This window comes from Leucopleurus acutus, assembly GCF_964270905.1.
Source record: "Leucopleurus acutus genome assembly, chromosome: 1".
NCBI lineage: Eukaryota > Metazoa > Chordata > Mammalia > Artiodactyla > Delphinidae > Leucopleurus > Leucopleurus acutus.
The window spans coordinates 66,918,066-66,938,802 of record NC_139142.1 but is presented as its reverse complement, the minus strand read 5'-3'; the positions used below and the strand labels follow the sequence as shown (position 1 = coordinate 66,938,802).

At 33.6% G+C, this 20,737-nt stretch overlaps 1 protein-coding gene across 4 annotated transcripts in view; it reads right to left on the bottom strand.

The window, feature by feature from the left end:
• Positions 1 to 20,737, bottom strand: part of STRN3 (striatin 3) — a 113,875-nt gene that overhangs the window by 43,968 nt on the left and 49,170 nt on the right. For 3 of the 4 annotated variants that reach the window (XM_082838371.1, XM_082838368.1, XM_082838370.1), the window contains exons 2-5: positions 10,073 to 10,176; positions 9,523 to 9,596; positions 4,718 to 4,799; positions 1,229 to 1,402 (exon numbers count right to left, since the gene is read on the bottom strand). In XM_082838371.1, coding sequence (XP_082694497.1) covers positions 1,229 to 1,402; positions 4,718 to 4,799; positions 9,523 to 9,596; positions 10,073 to 10,176 — 434 coding nt within the window. The remainder of the gene's footprint in view (positions 1 to 1,228; positions 1,403 to 4,717; positions 4,800 to 9,522; positions 9,597 to 10,072; positions 10,177 to 20,737) is intronic. The other variant, XM_082838369.1, reaches the window with a different exon arrangement.

Below are 20,737 nucleotides of genomic sequence, written 5' to 3'. Positions count from 1 at the left end.
TTTACATAAAATATCCAGAATAGGCACATCTATAGATACAGAAAGTATATTAATGGTTGCCTAGGGTTGGTGAGTGGGAGGAATATGGGAAAGAATGGGGAGTGGCAACTAATGAGTACGAGGTTTCTTTATGGAGTAATGAAAATTTTCAAAACTTAGATTGTGGTGACGGCTGAACAACTCTGTGACTATCTTAAAAACTATTAAACTCATATACTTCAAGTGGGTGCACTTTATGGTATGTGAACTCTATCAATAAAGACATTAAAATTTTAAAGTATACCTGGTAGCTTTCTGAGTCCAAACACAATGCAAAGCCTTGTTTCTTTAACACTAGTGTCTAAACAACCATTACTATTCTAATTATATAGTAGTATAATTTATTGAAAATACTCTAACAAAAATTTAAAAATCAAGACATTAAAATAACTCTGAACTACATGAAATCACTCTCTAATTTTAAATCTATTTCAGAACTACAGTCATTCTCTTCGCATCAAAACTTAAGATAAATAAATCTTTAAAAAAAATTTATTTATTTATTTGGCTACACCGGGTCTTAGTTGCGGCACGCGGGATCTTTGTTGCCGCGTGCGAGATCTTCGTTGTGGCATGTGGGATCTACTTCCTTGACCAGTGATAGAACCCAGGCCCCTTGCATTGGGAGCATGAAGTCTTAACCACTGGACCACCAGGGAAGTCCCAAGATAAATAAATTTATTATATAATTTTAATAAATTTATTTTATTTTTGGCTGCATTGGGTCTTTGTTGCTGCATGCGGGCTTTCTCTAGTTGTGGCGAGCGGGGGCTACTCTTCGTTATGGTGCGTGGGCTTCTCATTGCGGTGCCTTCTCTTGTTGCGGAGCATGGGATCTAGGCATGTGGGCTTCAGTAGTTGTGGCACAGGGGCTCAGCAGTTGTGGCACACGGGCTTAGTTGCTCTGCGGCATGTGGGGTCTTCCCAGACCAGGGCTCGAACCCAGGTCCCCTGCACTGGGAGGCAGATTCTTAACCACCGTGCCACCAGGGAAGCCCCAAGATAAACAAATTTAAAAAGCACCTAAATAAAAAGTTTCTTTGTCCATGGTACCATTTGCAGGGCGGGAAGGAATCTTTAAATCTGAACTCTACATGCTTCAATAACTGTTAACAGCAATAACAAGAAGCTAAAGAAATTCACAATACCTGCTATATAAACAATGTTAACCTATAAGTATAGGTCATACCTTTTGATTTCTTGTCCTTTTTGCTTAGGAGATTCACCTCCATTCAGGATCTGTTCTAAATTCTTTGTCTCTACTGATCCATTTGGTTCTGAATTAGATAGTCCAAGTAATGATCTTACCCGCTGAGACCGTACATCTAATATTGTATCTGTGTAACCTACTTCCTGAAGATATCTATAAGAGAAAATTAAAAATATTAAATCCCACATATTGTTAATACATGCAATCTTGTCAAATCAAAATCACATCAAAGATTTTAGAAAAATCCATAATCCTATAAAATTTACTCTTCCTTTGTCTCAATAACTTTCTTCTCTCTAGACTAGTTCCAGTTCTACAAAAAAAAAAAAAAAGGCCGATTACAAACCATAGTTTAATTTAAAAAGCATATAGATGGCTAACACTAATTAAGGGCCAATTATCCTGAAGCCTAAAAAGACCTAGAGCGTTAAAAAACTTTTAGGAGTTGATGATATATATTACTTAAAAAAAAAAAAAAATTCCAGAAAGTGGTAAAGGATGAACAGAAATAAACCTCAGAACAATGACATGCTACGTTTAAACCCTGGCTCTTAGCCAGAGGTTGATGGATAGATTAGTTCTCCTTCTAGGATCTAAGGTCTTATAGCAGTCCTACAGTCCCGCGGTTTTCAAACTTTCCTTGTTATCTAAACCAGGGTACCTAACCGAGGATCTAGGATGAGACTCAAAAAGAAGAAAGGGACTGAATCATGACATAAGTATAGATAATGGGTCATGAACGGCTTTGTGTGACAAATTTTAAAATTTCTTCCTAAAGTATTTGACAGGCTAAGGGAAGATGTTAAAAAGAAGCCTTTTTTGTTTCTTTTTATATGTTGCTGACAAAATAATAGAGGATTTTTAAGTGAAAGCTAAAGACAGGGAGACTGGTTAGGACACTAACACAGCAAGAATTAAAACTAGAGAAGAGGAGAAATGTGAGAAAAATAAAATATCTTAGTGACTTGGTACACAAGTAAATATGGCAGTAGAATAAAAGAAGATATAAGAATTTTGGAAAATTTTCAGGTTTCTAGCTGGGATGGTTGCATGGTGGTTCTACTGAATAAAATAAAGAATAAAGGGTCAGAATATGGTTTAGAGGGTACCTATCAAATAATCAAGTAGTATCTATGAAAGTGGTAACATTTATTAGGCACAATGGTAAGAAGGTCAAAAGCTCAGAAGGGACTGGACTGGGTGTACAGATTTGGGAGTCATTAGTGTTTGGAGATATCTGAAGTCATGGATTTAAATGAAGTTACCCAGAGAAAAAGCATAAGTAAAAACAAAACCTGGGGACACAAACATCTAAAGGGCTGGAAGAATAAGAAACTCAAAGGAAAATTAAAAGAAAGAACTTGAGAAATGAGGGTAAAAAAAGCAGAGAGTAGTTTCATGAAAGTAAGAAAAACAGAGTTTCAAAAAGAAATGAAGAGTTAATGTCAAATATTTCCAAAAGATCAATATGAACAAAAAGGTTCTCATAAACATGTTTGTGATAGAAGCTTCTGGGGAATATCAAAATGGAAAACAAACTAGACAGTTGAGAAATGAATAAGGAAGACTATGGAGATAAACTACTGTTACAGAAAAATGAGAAGAGACACAATATAAAGCCAGGCAATGGGATTAGGCATTTATGAGAGAAATACTGTGCAACTGATTTCTCTATAGCCGTCATACTCTTCTAAAAAACGCGATCCTCTTTTGAGGAAAAAAACTCCCACCACACTCTAGCCATGTGGTCTAAAAGAACTGTCAAGATCTTAAACAACCCAGGTAAAAATAACTGACTCGTGGGCAGTTATTTGATCAAGTTAAGACAAATCCAATCCTCAGAAATTATTCTGACTAAAATAAGGGATCCCCTGCCACCTGGAGAAAAGTGGTTTTCAGTAGAAAAGAAAACTGATACACAGAGGAGTAGAACACCAGAGAGTAAGAACATATCCTGGGTGTTTCCAGTCCCTGAGAAATCTTCAGTGATACACTAGCTCTTAAGTTTCTAACACTCAGTTAATCAGCACTTCCCTCAACTCTGCTAGCTATCCCAGCATCCTTCCAGACAGTAATCTGTTTTTGAAGTTTGTGTGAGTTTTAGTCACTAACTGTCCAGATTGATAAACACTTCTTTGAATGGAACATTAGAAACTGAGATGATGAATATGAGGTTTAAATACATTTTCAGAAAGGAAAGCAAAAAGTGAAGACAGTTCTCACCTGATAGCCTTCATGATTTCAGTGAAGTAGAGCTTGAGGTGCTCTAATGAGAGTAAGGGAGAATGGGCTGAGATGTGGTAAAAGTTCAGAATATCCACTGAGGGCAATGGGAGCAGGAGATGACCAGGGATATGGAAAAAGGCTCTATGCAATGTTTGGACAGGAAACCATGAACGTGTAATGGCATTCACACAATTCTGTGATTTTTCTCTAAGAATTAATTAGAAACAGAAGCAATAGACAGTAAGACTCATTAGGGCTGGGATACTGTAGGTAGGTATAGTAAAATGACTGGTGGTGGGGGTAAGGAGTGGGCAGCAGGAAAGTTAAGGGTACCAGCAAAAGTGTAAAGGATCATGGGGTCTAAGTGGAAGCTAGGGAAACAACAAAAAGAAACAACAAAAAAACCCCACCGCCAAAAAAAAAAAATTAAACCAACAATAGGTAAAGGAGGTAAGGGAAATGAAACAGTCAAGGATCTAAAGATCAAAGTAAGGTCAGAGGACAAATAACATGGGAACTGGAGTAAGAAAAGTGGAATATGATCAAGGAATATTCCAGAGGTAGGGCAGTTCTAGGTTATAACAAGATCAAGGGTCTGACCACACTTCACTGGGTTACTGAAGTGATGGTAAAGATGCCTAGAGTTGAGAAAGTTGAATTACCTAAGATTTCAGTAATACGCGAGTACCAAAGTTTTCAAAATACAAGGGAAAAGAACAAATAGATAAGACAATAATATTTGCCACGTAAGTACTTCTAATACGGCAAAGAATTCAAACATCAAAAAGGTTCCTCGAAAAAAAAAGCTTCCTTAAAGATTCAAGTAGAAGCAGGATTTAGCAAGCCACTTCTGAAAAGTTTCTGATAACCAGTTAAATTGCTTCTCTAAGCCAGTCACAATCTCACTTAAAACCAAATATATAAGTTTTCCAGTGATGGAAATGAGAATGTCTATAAGTATGAACTCCCTATTTTTGTTCTGGTCTTCAAGACATCTAGTCTTTATGACATCCTACTCCACAAATAAGAAAAAAATATCATTCTGAGAAATGTTTAGAGAAACATTCAGAGGAAACAAAACTTTAAAAAGATCCAGGCATCTAACAAAACAAAAAAGAAGCAATATGAAAACTATACACATTGTCCCATTATCATTAAATAATTTTCACTTGCAAAGTGACTGAATAGAAGCACTTTCATACCTAGATCCTTAAAGAAAGGTGAAAATGAACCATTACTCACTGTCTTAACAGCTGTCTGCCCTGCTTCCACGTTAACTGGCTATTCTGAGGTGCTGTGGGAGCCTCTGTGTCTTTGGTTTCTTCTAAAATTAACAGTAACAACAACAACAACAACAACAAAAACAAGACAAGTTTCATACACGTTACTTCAACTCCTGATAATACTGCCAAAGTTCTCTTAAGGATAAAGTCCCACAAGAATATACCAAAATATTTTATAAAGGATAGAAGAAAATTAACTTTTATTGAGTGTTTACTGTGGATCACTCATTTAAAGTGTGTTTATCCTGACAGTCCAAACACTTAGGCACCACCCTCCTTGTTTTATTACAAGTGATTTAAAAATCAAAAGCCCAGGCTTTGAAATGAAATTTTATTAAAATCAATTTTTTAAACTACCAGAATTCTGCTGTTGAATGCTTTTGAAATTAAAAAGTGATATTTACTATTTATATAAACTTTTCAAAATCAACATTGTTTAGAAATTAGATATATATTTATAAAACTAGTGAATAACTTAGAGTCTGTATCAGTAGACTCTAAGGCTACATACAAGACTCTATACAGTCGATTTCATTTTTAGAACTAAAAGTTAGACCAGAAAACAGTTTTTACTATATGTAAAAAGTCATATTTTATTCTCCGGTAACAAAGTGTATGCATTAAAAAAGAGTTTAATAAACAGTATAACTTCAGATGAGTTAAGCTCTCAACAAGTATATCCACAGTGATATTTAAAACTATTCATTGGCACTAATGATACAGAAATATTTTCCTGCAATTTCCCATTATAAAAATTATGATAAAGCAAAGAATATAGGGCCATAGAAGACAAGCCCTCACATTGAATGTTGAGAACTCTTACCATGGCTTACAGTCATTAGGCTCCTAGACTCCTCAGAGTCACATGAACAAACAGTTATTGGTAGCAATTCAAATATTCTCTGCAGGTATTACTTCTCTAACCTTAACAATCCGTTATTAATATCTTCTCATTCTTCCCCTGTGCACGTAGAAACATCTATAATTTCCAGAAATAATTATCTCATTCTAATAGCCCCCATTTTTTATTTATAACTTTTTCTATTTATACCATTTTGCCTATTTTTAAATCACATATAACACATAATTAACTGGCCAAAAAAATACATTTAAAAAAAAGAAATACAAATTGCCCCAAATCCTATCACCAACAGTATTAGTACTTGAGATTTTATCATTCCATATTTTCCATCTGAAAATAACATCAGCTTCTCCCCTCCTTAAATTAAAAAAAAAAAAAAAGGTCAAAGTGTGTGTACTGCACTACAAGCTGCTTTCAATACTTAATGTATCTTGAACATTCTATGGCAATAAATATAGATTAACATCATATAAAATAATTATATAATCTACAGAAAGTATATACCTATTTAATTTAACCAGTTCCCTAATGTTGAAATGTTTCCATTTTTCACTATTATAAATAATGTTGGTAAAAATATTCTTGAAGTACATCCTAAGCGTACAGCTCAATGAATGTTTTAACACACCCATGTAACCAGTACCTAGATGAAGAAATAAAATGTCATCAGCACCCCCAAAAACTTTCATCGTGCCCTTTCCCAAGTCTAACTAGATATTCCTAAAAGGATATTAACACTACCCTGATTTCTAAACACTAGGTTAATTTTTGAATTTGATATATATGAAATCATTTCTATCAATTTTCAATTTTATGTGATCCACATAAAATTTAGTTATAGTTTATTCACTTTTGGTTATAGCTTAGTCTAGTTATAGTTTATTCATTTTTTTTTTTTGCTAAACAGCATTTCCTTACACTAAAATATCACAATATATTTGTCTATTCTATTGGTGAAGAACATGTGAATTGCTTCCAGTTTTTTGCTATTAAAAGTAATGATACTATGAACATTCTTATACAAGCCTTGTGATGAACATTTTAAGGAGTGGAATTACTGGGTCACGGGGCACGCTATGTTCCCTTTAGCAATACAGTTATCCCACGCTTTTCGAAAGCTCTCTTTAGGCCACCTCGCTTTTATGAAAGACCTACATTTAGTACCTGTTTTCGCTAGCCTAACTGAAAAAATTCAGAGAGAATTTTCACTCTTTATGAAAAAAGGCGAAAAGAAAAAACAGCCTTCAGCATTTGTTTTGCAGTGAACTGTTAACAGTGGCAGCACGCACCCCCAAGCAGCGAGAGAGGCACCACCAAGCTCCGTAACAAGCCCATAGTTTTGAACTGTGTCTATTATCATCTGTGCTTTATCTTGATCTATTTTGCGCATCATTAGCAAGATGTGTCCAAAGGTAAATTGCGTCTTTGTTTTATGTCATTTTGGCTTATGAACAGGAATGCTCTACTTTGGGATACTGGGGGAAACTTGTACTGACAAATCATTTTCAGAGCAGTTTTATCAAACTAGAATTCCAACACCAGAAGGTGTGCAAATCCTGGTTGATCCACATCCTCAGCAACACATGACATTTTCTCTTTTTCATTTTCACATTGTGGTAGGTGTCTAATTGTACTGTGCTGTGGTTTTAAGTTGTATAAACCAATACATTTGAGCATCGTTTCGTATGTTTATTGGCCATTTGGATATCGTCTTTTATTGGTGGCTTTTCAAGTCTTTTACCCATATGTTTACTGTTGTAGATTTTTTCCCTTAAATGTAGGGAAATAGGAGCTGTTTACAGATTTGGATACACCCCCTTTTATAGAGTTAAGTTTAGGATATATATACTGGTATTACTAGGACAAGGGTATAAAAACACACATACCTTGTACTTCTTTCATAACAGTATTTCGTACTTTTTTTACATTTTGATTTATTTTAAGTATATAAAAGGCAACAATGATTCATTTAATGTTTATTTCTTTCTATACTTTGATGTAAATAATTTTATCTCATTGTTTGCATGGTGTATTTTTGCCCATTCCTTTGTTTGTTTTCCACTAAACATCCTGAGTAGTTTTTCTACATCAGTAGAAATAATCTACTTTATTATTATTGTTTCCTATAAATAAAATACTTGGTTGTTATTTTATTCTTCAATTTAAGGAAGTTTTAATAGTTAAGTTTATATAGATAAAAACAGACTTGTTTTTCTCTCATTTCAGTTGGGGGCAGGAGAGATTACGTGCTAATGATTTTCCTTTATACCAACTTGTACCAAGACCAGTTACCCAATTCCGACTCTAGTTCCAGGAACAGTGGGGCTGTTCCTCACATTTATACAGACCAAGTTAGGGGGACAGTCCTCAAGTTATACTAAGTGGGGAATTCCCTGGTGGTCCAGTGGTTAGGACTCAGCGCTTTCACTGCTGTAGCCCGGGTTCAATACCTGGTCTGGGAACTAAGATCCTGCAAGCCATGCGGAGCGGCCAAAAAAAAAAAAAAAAAAAAGTGATTATTTTCTGAATATTCTAGCCATATTAGAAAAAAAATGAGTTAAAGAAAAGCTATGAAGACATCAGGTTTTCTCTATGGTGAAACCACTGTACTCCCTCTAACTATAATGGGACTGCTGCAGTAAACATGGCCCAAAATATACAGGCCTTCCATCTTTTTATCATTTATTATAGCTTTTCCAAGGAGGAGACCATAATATTGTCCCCTGGCATCTGAGTCTTCGTAACCACTTAAAAGCTAGATCAAAGGAAACCTATGCCACTCCTATCTTGGTCTCTTAATTTTATATATGACAACTAGGAAGATATGGTTGTGGTGCTAAAATTGGTAAGTGGAGAAGACCTAAGAATAAATCAACTGCAGGTTGTACATAGAGGGTGTTTTCTGCCAAGTTTTAAGTACTTGATGTTAAACCAAAACCAATTAGCTAAATTTTAAAAATTTACTGTAACATTTAACTTAAAAAAAAAAATCCCTATTTGTTTTATTTTCCCTACCATGTACACTTTGACTTTATTAGGAATGGAAACAACAATACAAGGAGAAGAAAAATTGTATATCAAAATAAAGACACATTTTTTTCCTTATCTTAGTAACCAGCAGCCAAGAACAGTATAGAATTCAATTTGCCTGCACCATCAAACTGTGTATATAAATGGGTTCTACATATACCTCAGAAAAAGAAAATTGCAGTAATATTCCCAAATATTATATAACATAAATCAAAATATTCTTTCCTTATTAAACTTTTAGATTACTCAAATTGTAATCATATGGAACCCTAAATTAACACTAAACTGTTATAGCCTTTTCCTATATCCAGCCCTCTCTTCCTGCATAACTGTTCATCACATACTACTCTCACACTCACTACTTTAGTAAAGAGCAAGGCCAATTGGAGATAATGTTTTCCTTCTCTTATCCTTATCTGGCTGCCTCCGTAGTTTCCAAATTCAAATTTGCAATTTCTTTATGAGTTAATCACAGCTTCTCTAGAAAAAAAAATAACTTTTTAATAATACAAAATTAAGCTTATATAGACTTGGATAAGAATTGCCTACAGGTGGTACAAAGAGTTACTCATTACCTTCCACTTCTAATTACAACCAAAAATACACCCAGTTTTACACAGCTTTCAAAACAAGAAAGTATGTAGGAGATTATGTAGATGACACTATTGATACTTATTTTTATTCATTTATTATTTTTCCCCAAATTCTAGACAGTATTATAATAGGCAACCATCTAACTAACTGATGCTTTCAAAGCAAAATGGGGGTAAAGAGAACATGTTTGTTACATAAAAATGAGCTTAAACCAGTTTTTCTTGCATGGGGTGTGTATGTGGGGGGCGGGGGGAGATTAACAGAAGAATCAAGTTTACCTGATTCAAAGGTTGGCATTTTCAAATCACCTTGGTTCAGTTCTGTGCCGTATTTTAATTTGTGATATTTTGCCCTGAAAATTTAATAATAAATTGTTGAAAGAAAAACAATTTTTTTTTTCCTTTTCTACATAGGTAAGTAACTAACTACTGGTATATATTTCTCCAATGACAAATAAAGCATAATATGAATGTCTGTTTCTTTAAACTTTACTTGCAAAAGAAGTTGGAGAAAAAAAATATACTGGATGTAAAAGAAAAAAAATAAGATAAATTGCCCAACTAAAATATACACCCAAGTAAAGATAAATTTTTCCTAATCTGTAAAAAAGAAAAAACTTGGACTCTATAATAAAAGATATTATTTCAATTTAAAGATTTTAATCTTTTTTTCTTTTCCTATATAAGAATCAAATCAAAATATCGTCCTGTATTTTGGGCAAACCTTTGTATCTTTCAAAAGGCGTTAAATACACTGTATAATAATACATAAAGAGAATAATATTGTTCTACTTTATTTTATTCATATAAGAAAATGAGGGACACATACCTTTCTTGTTTTAATGCATATTCTAACATCTTTATTCTTCTTACTAAATCCTTCTTCAAGTTTTCTTGACCTTTTCTTTCTCCTTGCAAAAATGCTATCCGGGCCTAAAAATACAAAAAGTTCATTTATTTTCATTTTTTTCTTAACTATACATAGGAAATTGAAAAAAGGAAAACAATAAATGTAAAATTCTGCCCTTTTACTCATGACAGCAAGATTTGAAATTCATAGAAGCAGTTGATCAAACTTTCTTTGTTAGATAATACAATCGCTTTAAAATAAAGATAACTATAAATTAGCTATTTGCTTATAATCCTTTTGGTCTCTAATATTAAGTTTTACATACTTTTGAAAGGAAATTTTGTATGTAAAAATTGCACCTAATTCCTAACAAACAAGTCACAAAGAACTAAAAAATATTATATTCACAAGTAGATAAATATTTTCCTCAAATTAGATATTGCTTGTTTAAAAAACAGTAATATTCCCTCAAAAGCATTTCTTTCATGAAATACTTAAAAATTTATAATCTTTTCCATTCTATCCACCACACTCCAAATTGTTTTATCTCTTGAAACAATTATCCAGAGTATTACAAATAGTTTAAGTTAAGCCACTTTATGTTCAATGACTTCATTACTTTCTGTTGTCATTTTCTACAGTGAGAGAATTTTTTTTCCTTTTAATTGCCTTATTTTCTCAGAGAGACAATTCTCCATCTTTTTCTGGCCCTTCCCAGCATGTCAGCCTCCTTTATACACCCCACACTAAAGAGTAATGTTTAAGGAGGCTGGCATCTACATGGGGATATTTGCTGTTATGAACATATTTACAATAAAATTAACTTTCATGCTCTTGCCGAGATGACCAATAGGTGTATTTGCCCATTAAGATAAAGTAAGCTACTTTGTAAGCTAAATTATGGTTAATTTTTAAAAAATTTCAGTGAACATGCAATCAGAACAAATGAATTCATCTGAATAATTTAACACATTAAGTTTGGAAAAATTAAATGAAATCATTCACAACTCCGTAAAACCTGAGAAATTATACACAACTATATAACACTTAGTCTACATACAAATTTCAAAACAAAAATAAAGATCTAGGAGCAATGGTAAAGATTCAGAACCTAGTAATAGTCTAGATCCTAAAGAGAAAAGTAGCACTTCTGACTCTCTTAAGCTGTGGAGCAAAGGTAGAATATATCAGTTTCATTACACAGCTTCAAGAAATTCTGATTGAGGGTTTTCTCCTGTATTGGCTTTAAAAAAAAACAAACATGAATCACATACTGTAGAACCCTTATGTGACTCTAATTTCCAGATCTCATAAGTATTTTACAATTAGCAACAGAAAAAAATGAAAGAAGCTCATTTTATTTTGCTTCTTAAGAAGTAGTGGACTTCCCTGGTGGTCCAGTGGTTAAGACTCTGCGCACCCAATGCAGGGGGCCCAGGTTCCATCCCTGGTCAGGGAACTAGATCCCGCATGCATGCCACAACTAAAAAAAAAAAAAAAAAAAAAAAAAGATCCCAGATGCCACAACTAAAAAGACCTGCGTGCCACAACTAAAAAGATCTTGCATGCCACAGCGAGATCCTGTACGCAACAATGAAGATACCACATGCCACAACTAAGACCCAGCACAGCCAAATAAATAAATTTTAAAAAAGTAGTAGTAGTAACTGGTAATTTTTTGGTTGAGAAAGATACTGCAAACTAAGTGCAAGTCATACTGCCTCTAAGGAATTAAAAAAAAAAAAGACTACAATACTTCCTATTAGAATCTTATACTGTTGTGAGAATTCATTTTCACTTCTTTCTTTGGCATTTTGGTATTAAAAGTCATCCATACCTAGAGAATCCAGTAAATTAAACAAAGAAGCACAAATCCTGTAAAACAGCAAGAACCCCAAAGCAACTTCTGAACAGGAGCTGAAGGGAGGTAACTCACAAAGACACAAGACAAGGAAATGGTAAGAATTCATGAAAATGAAACTTAAAAGGACAGAGTCTAACATAAAATACTGGAGAGGAGAGTAAAAAGCAGATAACAACAGAAAAGTCATGACTACTGGAACTGATCTTATGACCTGTACAGACTAAAAAGGTAAAGATTATGTCTGATAGTGATAATAAGGACCAATAAAATAACAGATTTGACATTTAGTAAAGGATCATGGACAGTGGACTTTTCGATTGCTTTTACAGGTCATAATGCACCATGAACAGCATCATCTTTGCAAATAAACACCTTAAAAAGTAACCACAAAAATCATATTTACAAAGACACTAACAATAAAGAAAAGGATGGATAAATTCACTATAATTAAAAAGCTTCTGTTCAAGATAAAGTAGGAATTGGCAACCTACCTGTTTTTGGACAGCCACAGAGTGAAAAATGGTTTAAAAAAAAAACAATAAACAAAATTAGAATAGGCAACACAGACCCAATGTGACCTGCAAAGCCTAGTATATACTATTAAGGTTTGCAAGCCTTCTATATTAATATTAGACAAAATAGACTTTATATGAAAAAAGGTCATAAGAGACAAAGGACATTATATACTAATAAAAGGTTTAATACAGCAAAAAACAAAAAAGTTATAAATATTTACATACCTAATGAGACCATCAAAATATATGACACAAAAATTGACAGAATTAAAGGAAGAAATAGTTCAATAATAATAGCTGGAGACTTCGATATCCCACTCTCAATAACACATAGAAGAACCAGACCGAAAATAAGGAAACAGAGGACTTGAACAACTCAATAAACCAGCTAGATCTAACAGACATATATGGAACACTCTACCCAACAACAACAGAATACATTCTTCTCAAATACACAAGAGATATTCTCAAAAACAGACCACGTGTTAGGACACAAATCAACTCTAATCAATTTTAAAACTTAAATATCATTTTAAAAAATCACCTGTGATCACAATGGATGAAGTTAGAAATTAGTAACAAAAAAACTTGAAAAAGCCACAAATTTGTGGATATTAAACAACACCCTCTTGAACAACTAATAAAACAAAAAAATCATAAGGAAAATTAAAAAATACTTAGAGAGGAATGAAAATGAAAACACAGCTTACCAAAACTTATGGGACACAGCAAAAGCAGTGCTAAATGAATAATTTATAGCTATAAAGGCTTACATTAAAAAGCAAGAAAGAGGGGGCTTCCCTGGTGGTGCAGTGGTTGAGTCCGCCTGCCTATGCAGGGGACATGGGTTCGTGCCCCGGTCCAGGAAGATCCCACATGCCATGGAGCAGCTAGGCCCATGAGCCATGGCCGCTGAGCCTGCGCGTCCGGAGCCTGTGCTCCGCAACGGGAGAGGCCACAACAGTGAGAGGCCCACGTACCAAAAAAAAAAAAAAAAAAAAAAAAAAGGCAAGAAAGAACTCAGATCAACAACCTAACTTTACAACTTAAGGAATTTCAGAAAAAGAACAAACTAAACCTAAAGCTAGGAGAAGGAAAGAAATAATAAAGATTAAAGCATAGAAATAAAATAAAGCAGAGAAAAACAACAGAAAAAAAATCAACAAAATCAAAACTTGGTTCTTCAAAAAGATCAACAAAATTGACAAACCGTTACCTGGATTGACTAAGAAAAAAAGACACAAATAACTAAACTCAGAAATGAAAGTGGGGACGTTGCAACCAATTCTACAGAAATAAAAAGGATTATAAGAGTACTACAAACAATTGTACACCAACAAATTGGATAACCTAGAAACACAAAATCCACCAAGACTGAATAATGAAAAAAACAGAAAATCTGAAAAGGTCTGTAACTAGTAAAGAGATTGAATTAGTAATCAAGAATCTCCCAACAAACAAAACCTTTAGACTGATTGCTTTATTAGTGAATTCTACCAAACATTTAAAGAATTAACACCAATCTTTCTAAAACATTTCAAAAAATTTAAGAGGGACATTCCTTAACTCAATGAGTCCAGCACTGTGCCAAGAGCCAAAGCTAGATAAAGGTACTGCAAGAAAACCAGTATCTCTTATAAACACTGATGCAAAAACTCTCAACAAAATACTAGTAACTCAAATTCAGTAGCATATTACAAAGATTACAAATCATGACCAAGTGAGATTTATTCCTGCAATGCAAGGATGGCTCAACATAAGAAAACCAATTAATATAATATACTACATTAACAGAATAAAAAACATATGACCATTTCAACTGATGCAGAAAAAGAATTTGACAAAACTGAACACCTTTTTCTTGATTAAAAAACCTCAACAAACTAAGAATAAAAGGAAACTCTCATGACATAATAAAAGCCATTTATGAGAAAAAACAACAAACGTCGTACTCAATGGTTAAAGACTGAAAGCCTTCTCTCAAAAATCAGAACAAGGACGCCTGCTTCTAACACTCATGTTCAGCATAGTACTAGAAGTCATAAGCAGAGCAATGAGGCAAGAAAAATGAAAGGAATCTAAGTTAGAAAGGAAGAAGTAAAATTATCTCTGTTCACAGATGATATGATGTTATATGTAGTAAACCCAAACAATTCCATAAGTCTGTTACAACTACAAATTCAGCAAAATACCAGGACACAGTCAACACACAAAAATCAATAGCATTTCTATACACTATCAGTGAACAATCATGAAAGGAAATTATGAAAACAATTCCATTTACAAAAGCATCAAAAAGAACAAAATACTTAGTTAACATAATATTTAAATAAGGAGGTGAAAGACTGGTACAATGAAAATCAAAAAATATTGCTGAATGAAATTAAAGACAGAGGGACTTCCCTCGTGGTCCAGTTGTTAAGACTCTGGGCTCCCAATGCAGGGGGCCTGGGTTCGATTCCTGGTTAGGGAACTAGATCCTGCATGCCGCAACTAAAGATCCCACATGCCCCAACTAAAGATCCCACATGCTGCAACTGAACATCTCACATGACATAACTAAAGATCCTGCACATGGCAAGGAAGAGTCCGTATGCAGCAACTAAGACCTGGAGCAGCCAAATAAATAAAATAAATAAATAAATATTAAAAAAAGAAAGAAAAGAAATTAAAGACAGAAATAAGTGTAAACACATTCCATGTTCATGGACTGGAAGACTTACTGTTATTAAAATATCAATACTACCCAACTGATCTACAGATTCAGTGCAATCCCTATCAAAACCCCAGTGACATTATTTTTTCCCCTTTCTTTCTTTTTTTTTTTTGGCCACATTGTGCCCCTGGCAGTGGAAGCATGGAGTCCTAACCACTGTACCACCAGGGAATTCCCCCCAGTGACATTTCTTAGAGAAATAGAAATACACACTCTTCTCAAAGTCACATGGAACATTCACCAAGACAGGCCACACTGTGGACCAGAACACACTTTCAGCAAATATAAAGAATTAGAAATCATACAAACATGCTCTCCACTCTGACAGCTTTTCAAATTGGCTTTAAATTCACATTTAATGTAGGAAAAGTAGTGCTTATGGGGAAATTTACACCAGTCAATGTATATATTAGAAAAGATCTAAAATCAACAATTTAGCTTCCAACTTAGGCAGAGAAAGAATAGCATTATAAACCTACAGCAAGCAGAATAATAAAATTAGAGCAGAAACCAATAAAGCTGAAAATATACCAATAATCAATGAAATAAGATTCTTTGAAAAGACCGATAAAACTGATTAACTTCTTAGCCAAGCTAACCAAGAAAAGAGAGAAAAAACAAATTAATACCAGAAATGAAATGAAAGAAAGATCATCACTACTGATCCCAAGGACACTGAACATATAATAAAGGAATATTATGAACTCTATGCCCACAAACTTGATAATTTACATGAAATGGAACAATTTCTTGAAAGACAATCTACCAAAATCACACAGGCGAAAGAGATCATGTGAATAGGACTGTATCTATTGATATTAAAGAAATTAAACCAATAGTTAATAACTTTCTATATCAGAAGGAACCAGGCCCAGATGGGTTCAATGGTGAATTCTACCAAACATTTAGGGAAGAAATGATACCAATTCTCTATAATTATTCTAAGCAATAGAAGCAGAGGGTACACTTGCTAACTCATTCAATAAAGCCAGCATTACCCTACTATCAAAACCAGACAGATGTCACAAGAAAGGAAAACTACTGATCAATTATCTCTCATGAACATGAACACAGATGCAAAAACCCTCAACAAAATATTATCAAATTGAATCCAACAATATATACAAAGAATTACGTAACAAGTGGGATTTATTTCAGGTATGTAAGGCTGGTTTAACATCTGAAAATCTATTTATGTAATCTATCATTAACTGGTTAAACAGGTTAAAGAAGAAAAACCATATGACCATATTAATAGATGCAGAAAAAGCATCCAATAAAATCAAACACTAATTCATGACAAAAACTCTCAGCAAGCTAAGAATAGAGGGGAACTTCTGCAGTTGATAAGATCATGTACCAAAAACCTACAGCTCAATATCCTATTTAATGGTGAGAAACTAGATGCTTTGCCTCCTAAGACAGGGAACAAGGAAAGGCTATCCCCTTTCACCACTCTTATTCAACGTCATACACAAAGTTCTAGCCAATGCAGTAGACAAGAAAAGAACATTTTAATTGGAACCATAAAAAGAAGATTAGCGTGGCCCTTGAGCAAGGAGGATATGCAAATTCATGAAGTATTCCATGTTTTTAAAAAAGAAAATTTTAAAGTACACACATTGAGAAGGAAAAAATAAGACTCTGCAGATGACATGACTGTCTACGAAGAAAATTCTAAAGAATTACCAAAACCTCCTGGATCCAATAAGCGATTATAGGAAGGTTAGAGGATACAAAGGTAAGACAAAAATTAACTGCCTTCCTATATATACTAGCAATGAATAACTGGAATTTGAAAATTGAAACTGAAAACACAATGCTCCTTGGTATCTATCTAAATTAGCTGAAAACCTGTGTCTACACAAAAATATGAACATGAATGTCTGTAGCTGCTTTATTCATAACTGCCAAAACTTGGAATCAACCAAGATACCCTTCAATGGGTAAATGGATAAACACTCTGGTACATCCATACAGGGAATATTATTCATCATTAAAGAGAAATGAGCTATCAAGCCAAGAAAAGACATGGAGAAACCTTAAATGCATATTCCTAAGTGAAAGAAGCCAGTCTAAAAGCCGACACACTGTATAATTCCAACTATATGACATTCCACAAAAGGCAAAACTAGAGACAGCAAAAAGAGCAGTAGTTGCCAAGCATTTGGGGGTAAGGAGAAAGATGAACAGGTGAAGCACAGGAAACTTTTAGGAACGGTGAAACTGTTCTACGTGGTACTATAATGGTAGATCCAGGACATCATGCTACTGTCAACACCCATAAGCCAGTACAACACAGAATGAACTTTAATCTATGGACAAACATTAATAATAATAATGTATGAGAACTGGTTAATTGTAGCAAATGTACCACACTATTGCAAGATATTAATAACAAAGGGAAACTGGAGGGGAGGCAGGCAGCAGTGCCACACCACATATGGGAGCTCTGCCCTATCTGCTCAATTTTTCTGTGAATCTAAAATTTTTCAAAACAAAGTGTTCGTTAACAAGCATTGGTGAGGATGTGGAGAAATTGGGACTCTTGTGCACAGTTGGTGGAATTATAATGATGCAACCATAATGTAAAACAGTATGGAGGTTGCTCAAAAAATTAAAAATGGAACTAACATATAATCTAGCAATTCCACTTCTAGGTATATATCCAAAAAAATTGAGAGCATGGTCTCAAAAAGATATTGCACACCCATAATTCACAGGCAGCCTATTCACTACAGCCAAGAGGTGAAAGCAACACCACTGTCCATCAACTGATGAACGGATAAACAAAATGTGGTATATACAAAGAAATATTATTTAGCCTTAAAAAGGTAGGAAAACCTGTCACATGCTACATGAATGAACCTTCAGGACATGCTATGTCAAATGAGGAAGTCACAAAAAGACTACATAATTCCACTTTTATGAGGTATCTAAAGTAGTCAAGTTGAAAGAAACAGAGTGTAGAGGGGAATTCCCTGGCGGTCCAGTGGTTAGGACCCTGTGCTTTCACTGTCAAGAGCACTGGTTGGATCACTGGTTGTGGAAGTAAGATCCTGCAAGCTATGTGGCAGGAAAAAAAAAAAAATAGAATGCTAGTTACAAGGTGGGGAGGAAGGAGGAAAGAGAAGTTGTTGTTTAATGGGTTTAATGTTTCAGATTTGCAAGATGAAAAAATTCTGGAGATCTGCTTCACAACAGTGTGAATACACTTGACTAAACTGTACACTTAAAAACAGGTAAGATGATAAATATTATATTTTTAGCACAAATTTTAAAAAGTATTTTTAAAATATCTTTCTTTGAAAAGGCAAACCAGATAGAAGAAATTTGCAAAACATATACCTGAGAATGGGCTCATATATATAATTCCTATCTGCTCCCCCAAAAGGTATACAACTTTAAAAAAAACCAACAAAAAACAGCCTGATAGAAATATTGTAAAAAGACTGACAATACCAGGTCACAAGATACCAAAATGGCCAATCAAGATATGAAATAGTTCTCAACCTCATTAGTATTCAAAGAAATACAAATTAAAAATACAATAAACACAACACCAGGTTGGCTAAAAATTTTTTAATCTGATAATACTATTTGTTGAGGAAGATGTGAATCAACAGAAACTCTCATAAATGACTTATGGGACCATAAAATGGTATAGCCTCTTTGGAAAGTTTTGTATTATCTATTAAAGTTGAAGATATAAATACATTAAAACCATATATTCCTAGCTACATACCCAACAGAAATTCATGTATGTATGTGCCTACTAGGAGACATGTAAAATATTCCCACAACCATTTTTTATAACAGCCAAAAACTGCAAACAATCTAAATAACCATCAGATCAGAAAACAGACAAATTGTCGTATGTTAGTACAATGAAATACTACCAAGTAAAGTAAATGAACAAATTAAGGTTCCGAACAACAAAGATGAACCAATATAACATTGAGGAAAAGAGCAAGACACAAGAGACAACATCCTATATGATCTACTGATATATATAAACTTCACTATCAGGCAAAACTAAACTAATACATTTAAGCAATGAACACTTAGATAGTAACATACTAAAAAAAAAAAGCAAGGAAATGATTACACAGAAAGTCAGGATAGTGGTTACCCCTACGAGGGAAGGAGGCAGTGGTGATTTGGAAGGGGCAAGTTTTAAGGCTTCTAGGGTGCTGGTAGTACTCTATTTTTTGACCTCTCCAAGAGTGATATCATGGTTGTCCTCTTTATAATAAACCGCCAACCTGTGCAATTATATTTTACACACTTCTGTAAGTTATATTTCACAATTTTTAAAAATTTAAAAAATTAATCTCACTCTTAAGAGTTAGATTTAAGAAGTATATTTTTATTATGAAGATATTATCAAAGACCTAGGTCCTTTAGTTAAGAAGAGAAAAAGGTTCAAAAATGGAATATGCAGTAAGTTCAATAAAGGATAAACTTTTTAAAGAACCATAAATTTTCATTTTTTATTTGCCAGAATCAACTAATTTTAATGTTTTTAATTATTTGACTTCAAAAGTATAAAACTGAGTAGATAACTAACTTGAAATTCATTACTACATACACAGTGTAAGACAGAAATGAGCTTTTTCATAAATTTGTTTCCATATCCAATCTCAGTTAATTCAGAGTAACAAAACTTTATTGTTAAGACAACTTTTCTTCCTCTGAATATAGATAAAGGTACCCATTAGGGCTATATTTTATCATCTGAGTTATTCAACAATCAGTAGGTGATTATCACATGAAAATCTAAAAAAATTACTTGACACTGACAGCAGAACAACTTTTTTAACTGCAAGACCACTAGAGGTCACCAGTGCAAAACATCCAACATTGATTCAGCTAATACTATCAACCTAAAGTATTTCACAATTACTGTAGTTTCCAATATTTCTAAATAAGAACATTTTGCTTAAAACAAATAAATTACTTAACAAAATGTTTTATTGTAAGATTCTTCTTACTTTAAACAAAATTTAAACTGAATGCAAACACTGGATATAGGTAATTTTTATCTAATTATTTTAAAACAGTCTTCAGAGCTTATTTTAAAAACATATATTCAGAAACGACAACATCATTAAGGAGCAAACTAGCATGCAAGGAATTTAAAAAGATAGTGTTAAATACTTCAGATTTGGAAGCAAATTAAAGACAAAATCAGGCTATAGCAACTACTAATAAATTCATATTATTAGTATTTAAAATAGTAGGCTCTCAACAAATGTTAGGAACCTCTCCCCTTACGGATAAACTCAAATTATACAGGTGACTCTATTCTAAGCACTTAAATATTTTGGGCTAAGCAAGTTCAGCTGTAAATAACTTAAGGTATAAATACAGAGTCAGCTGACCCATGGAATTTTATTTGAAATTTAAAATACAAGAAAAATTCACAACATATAGAAGTTTCAAAAGCTGGCTAATTATCAGAAATAACCAAGGAGGTTAGATTTTACACACACAAACACACAGCTTCATAATTCAGTGTGTTGAGGAACTGGAACTGCACAGAAAAT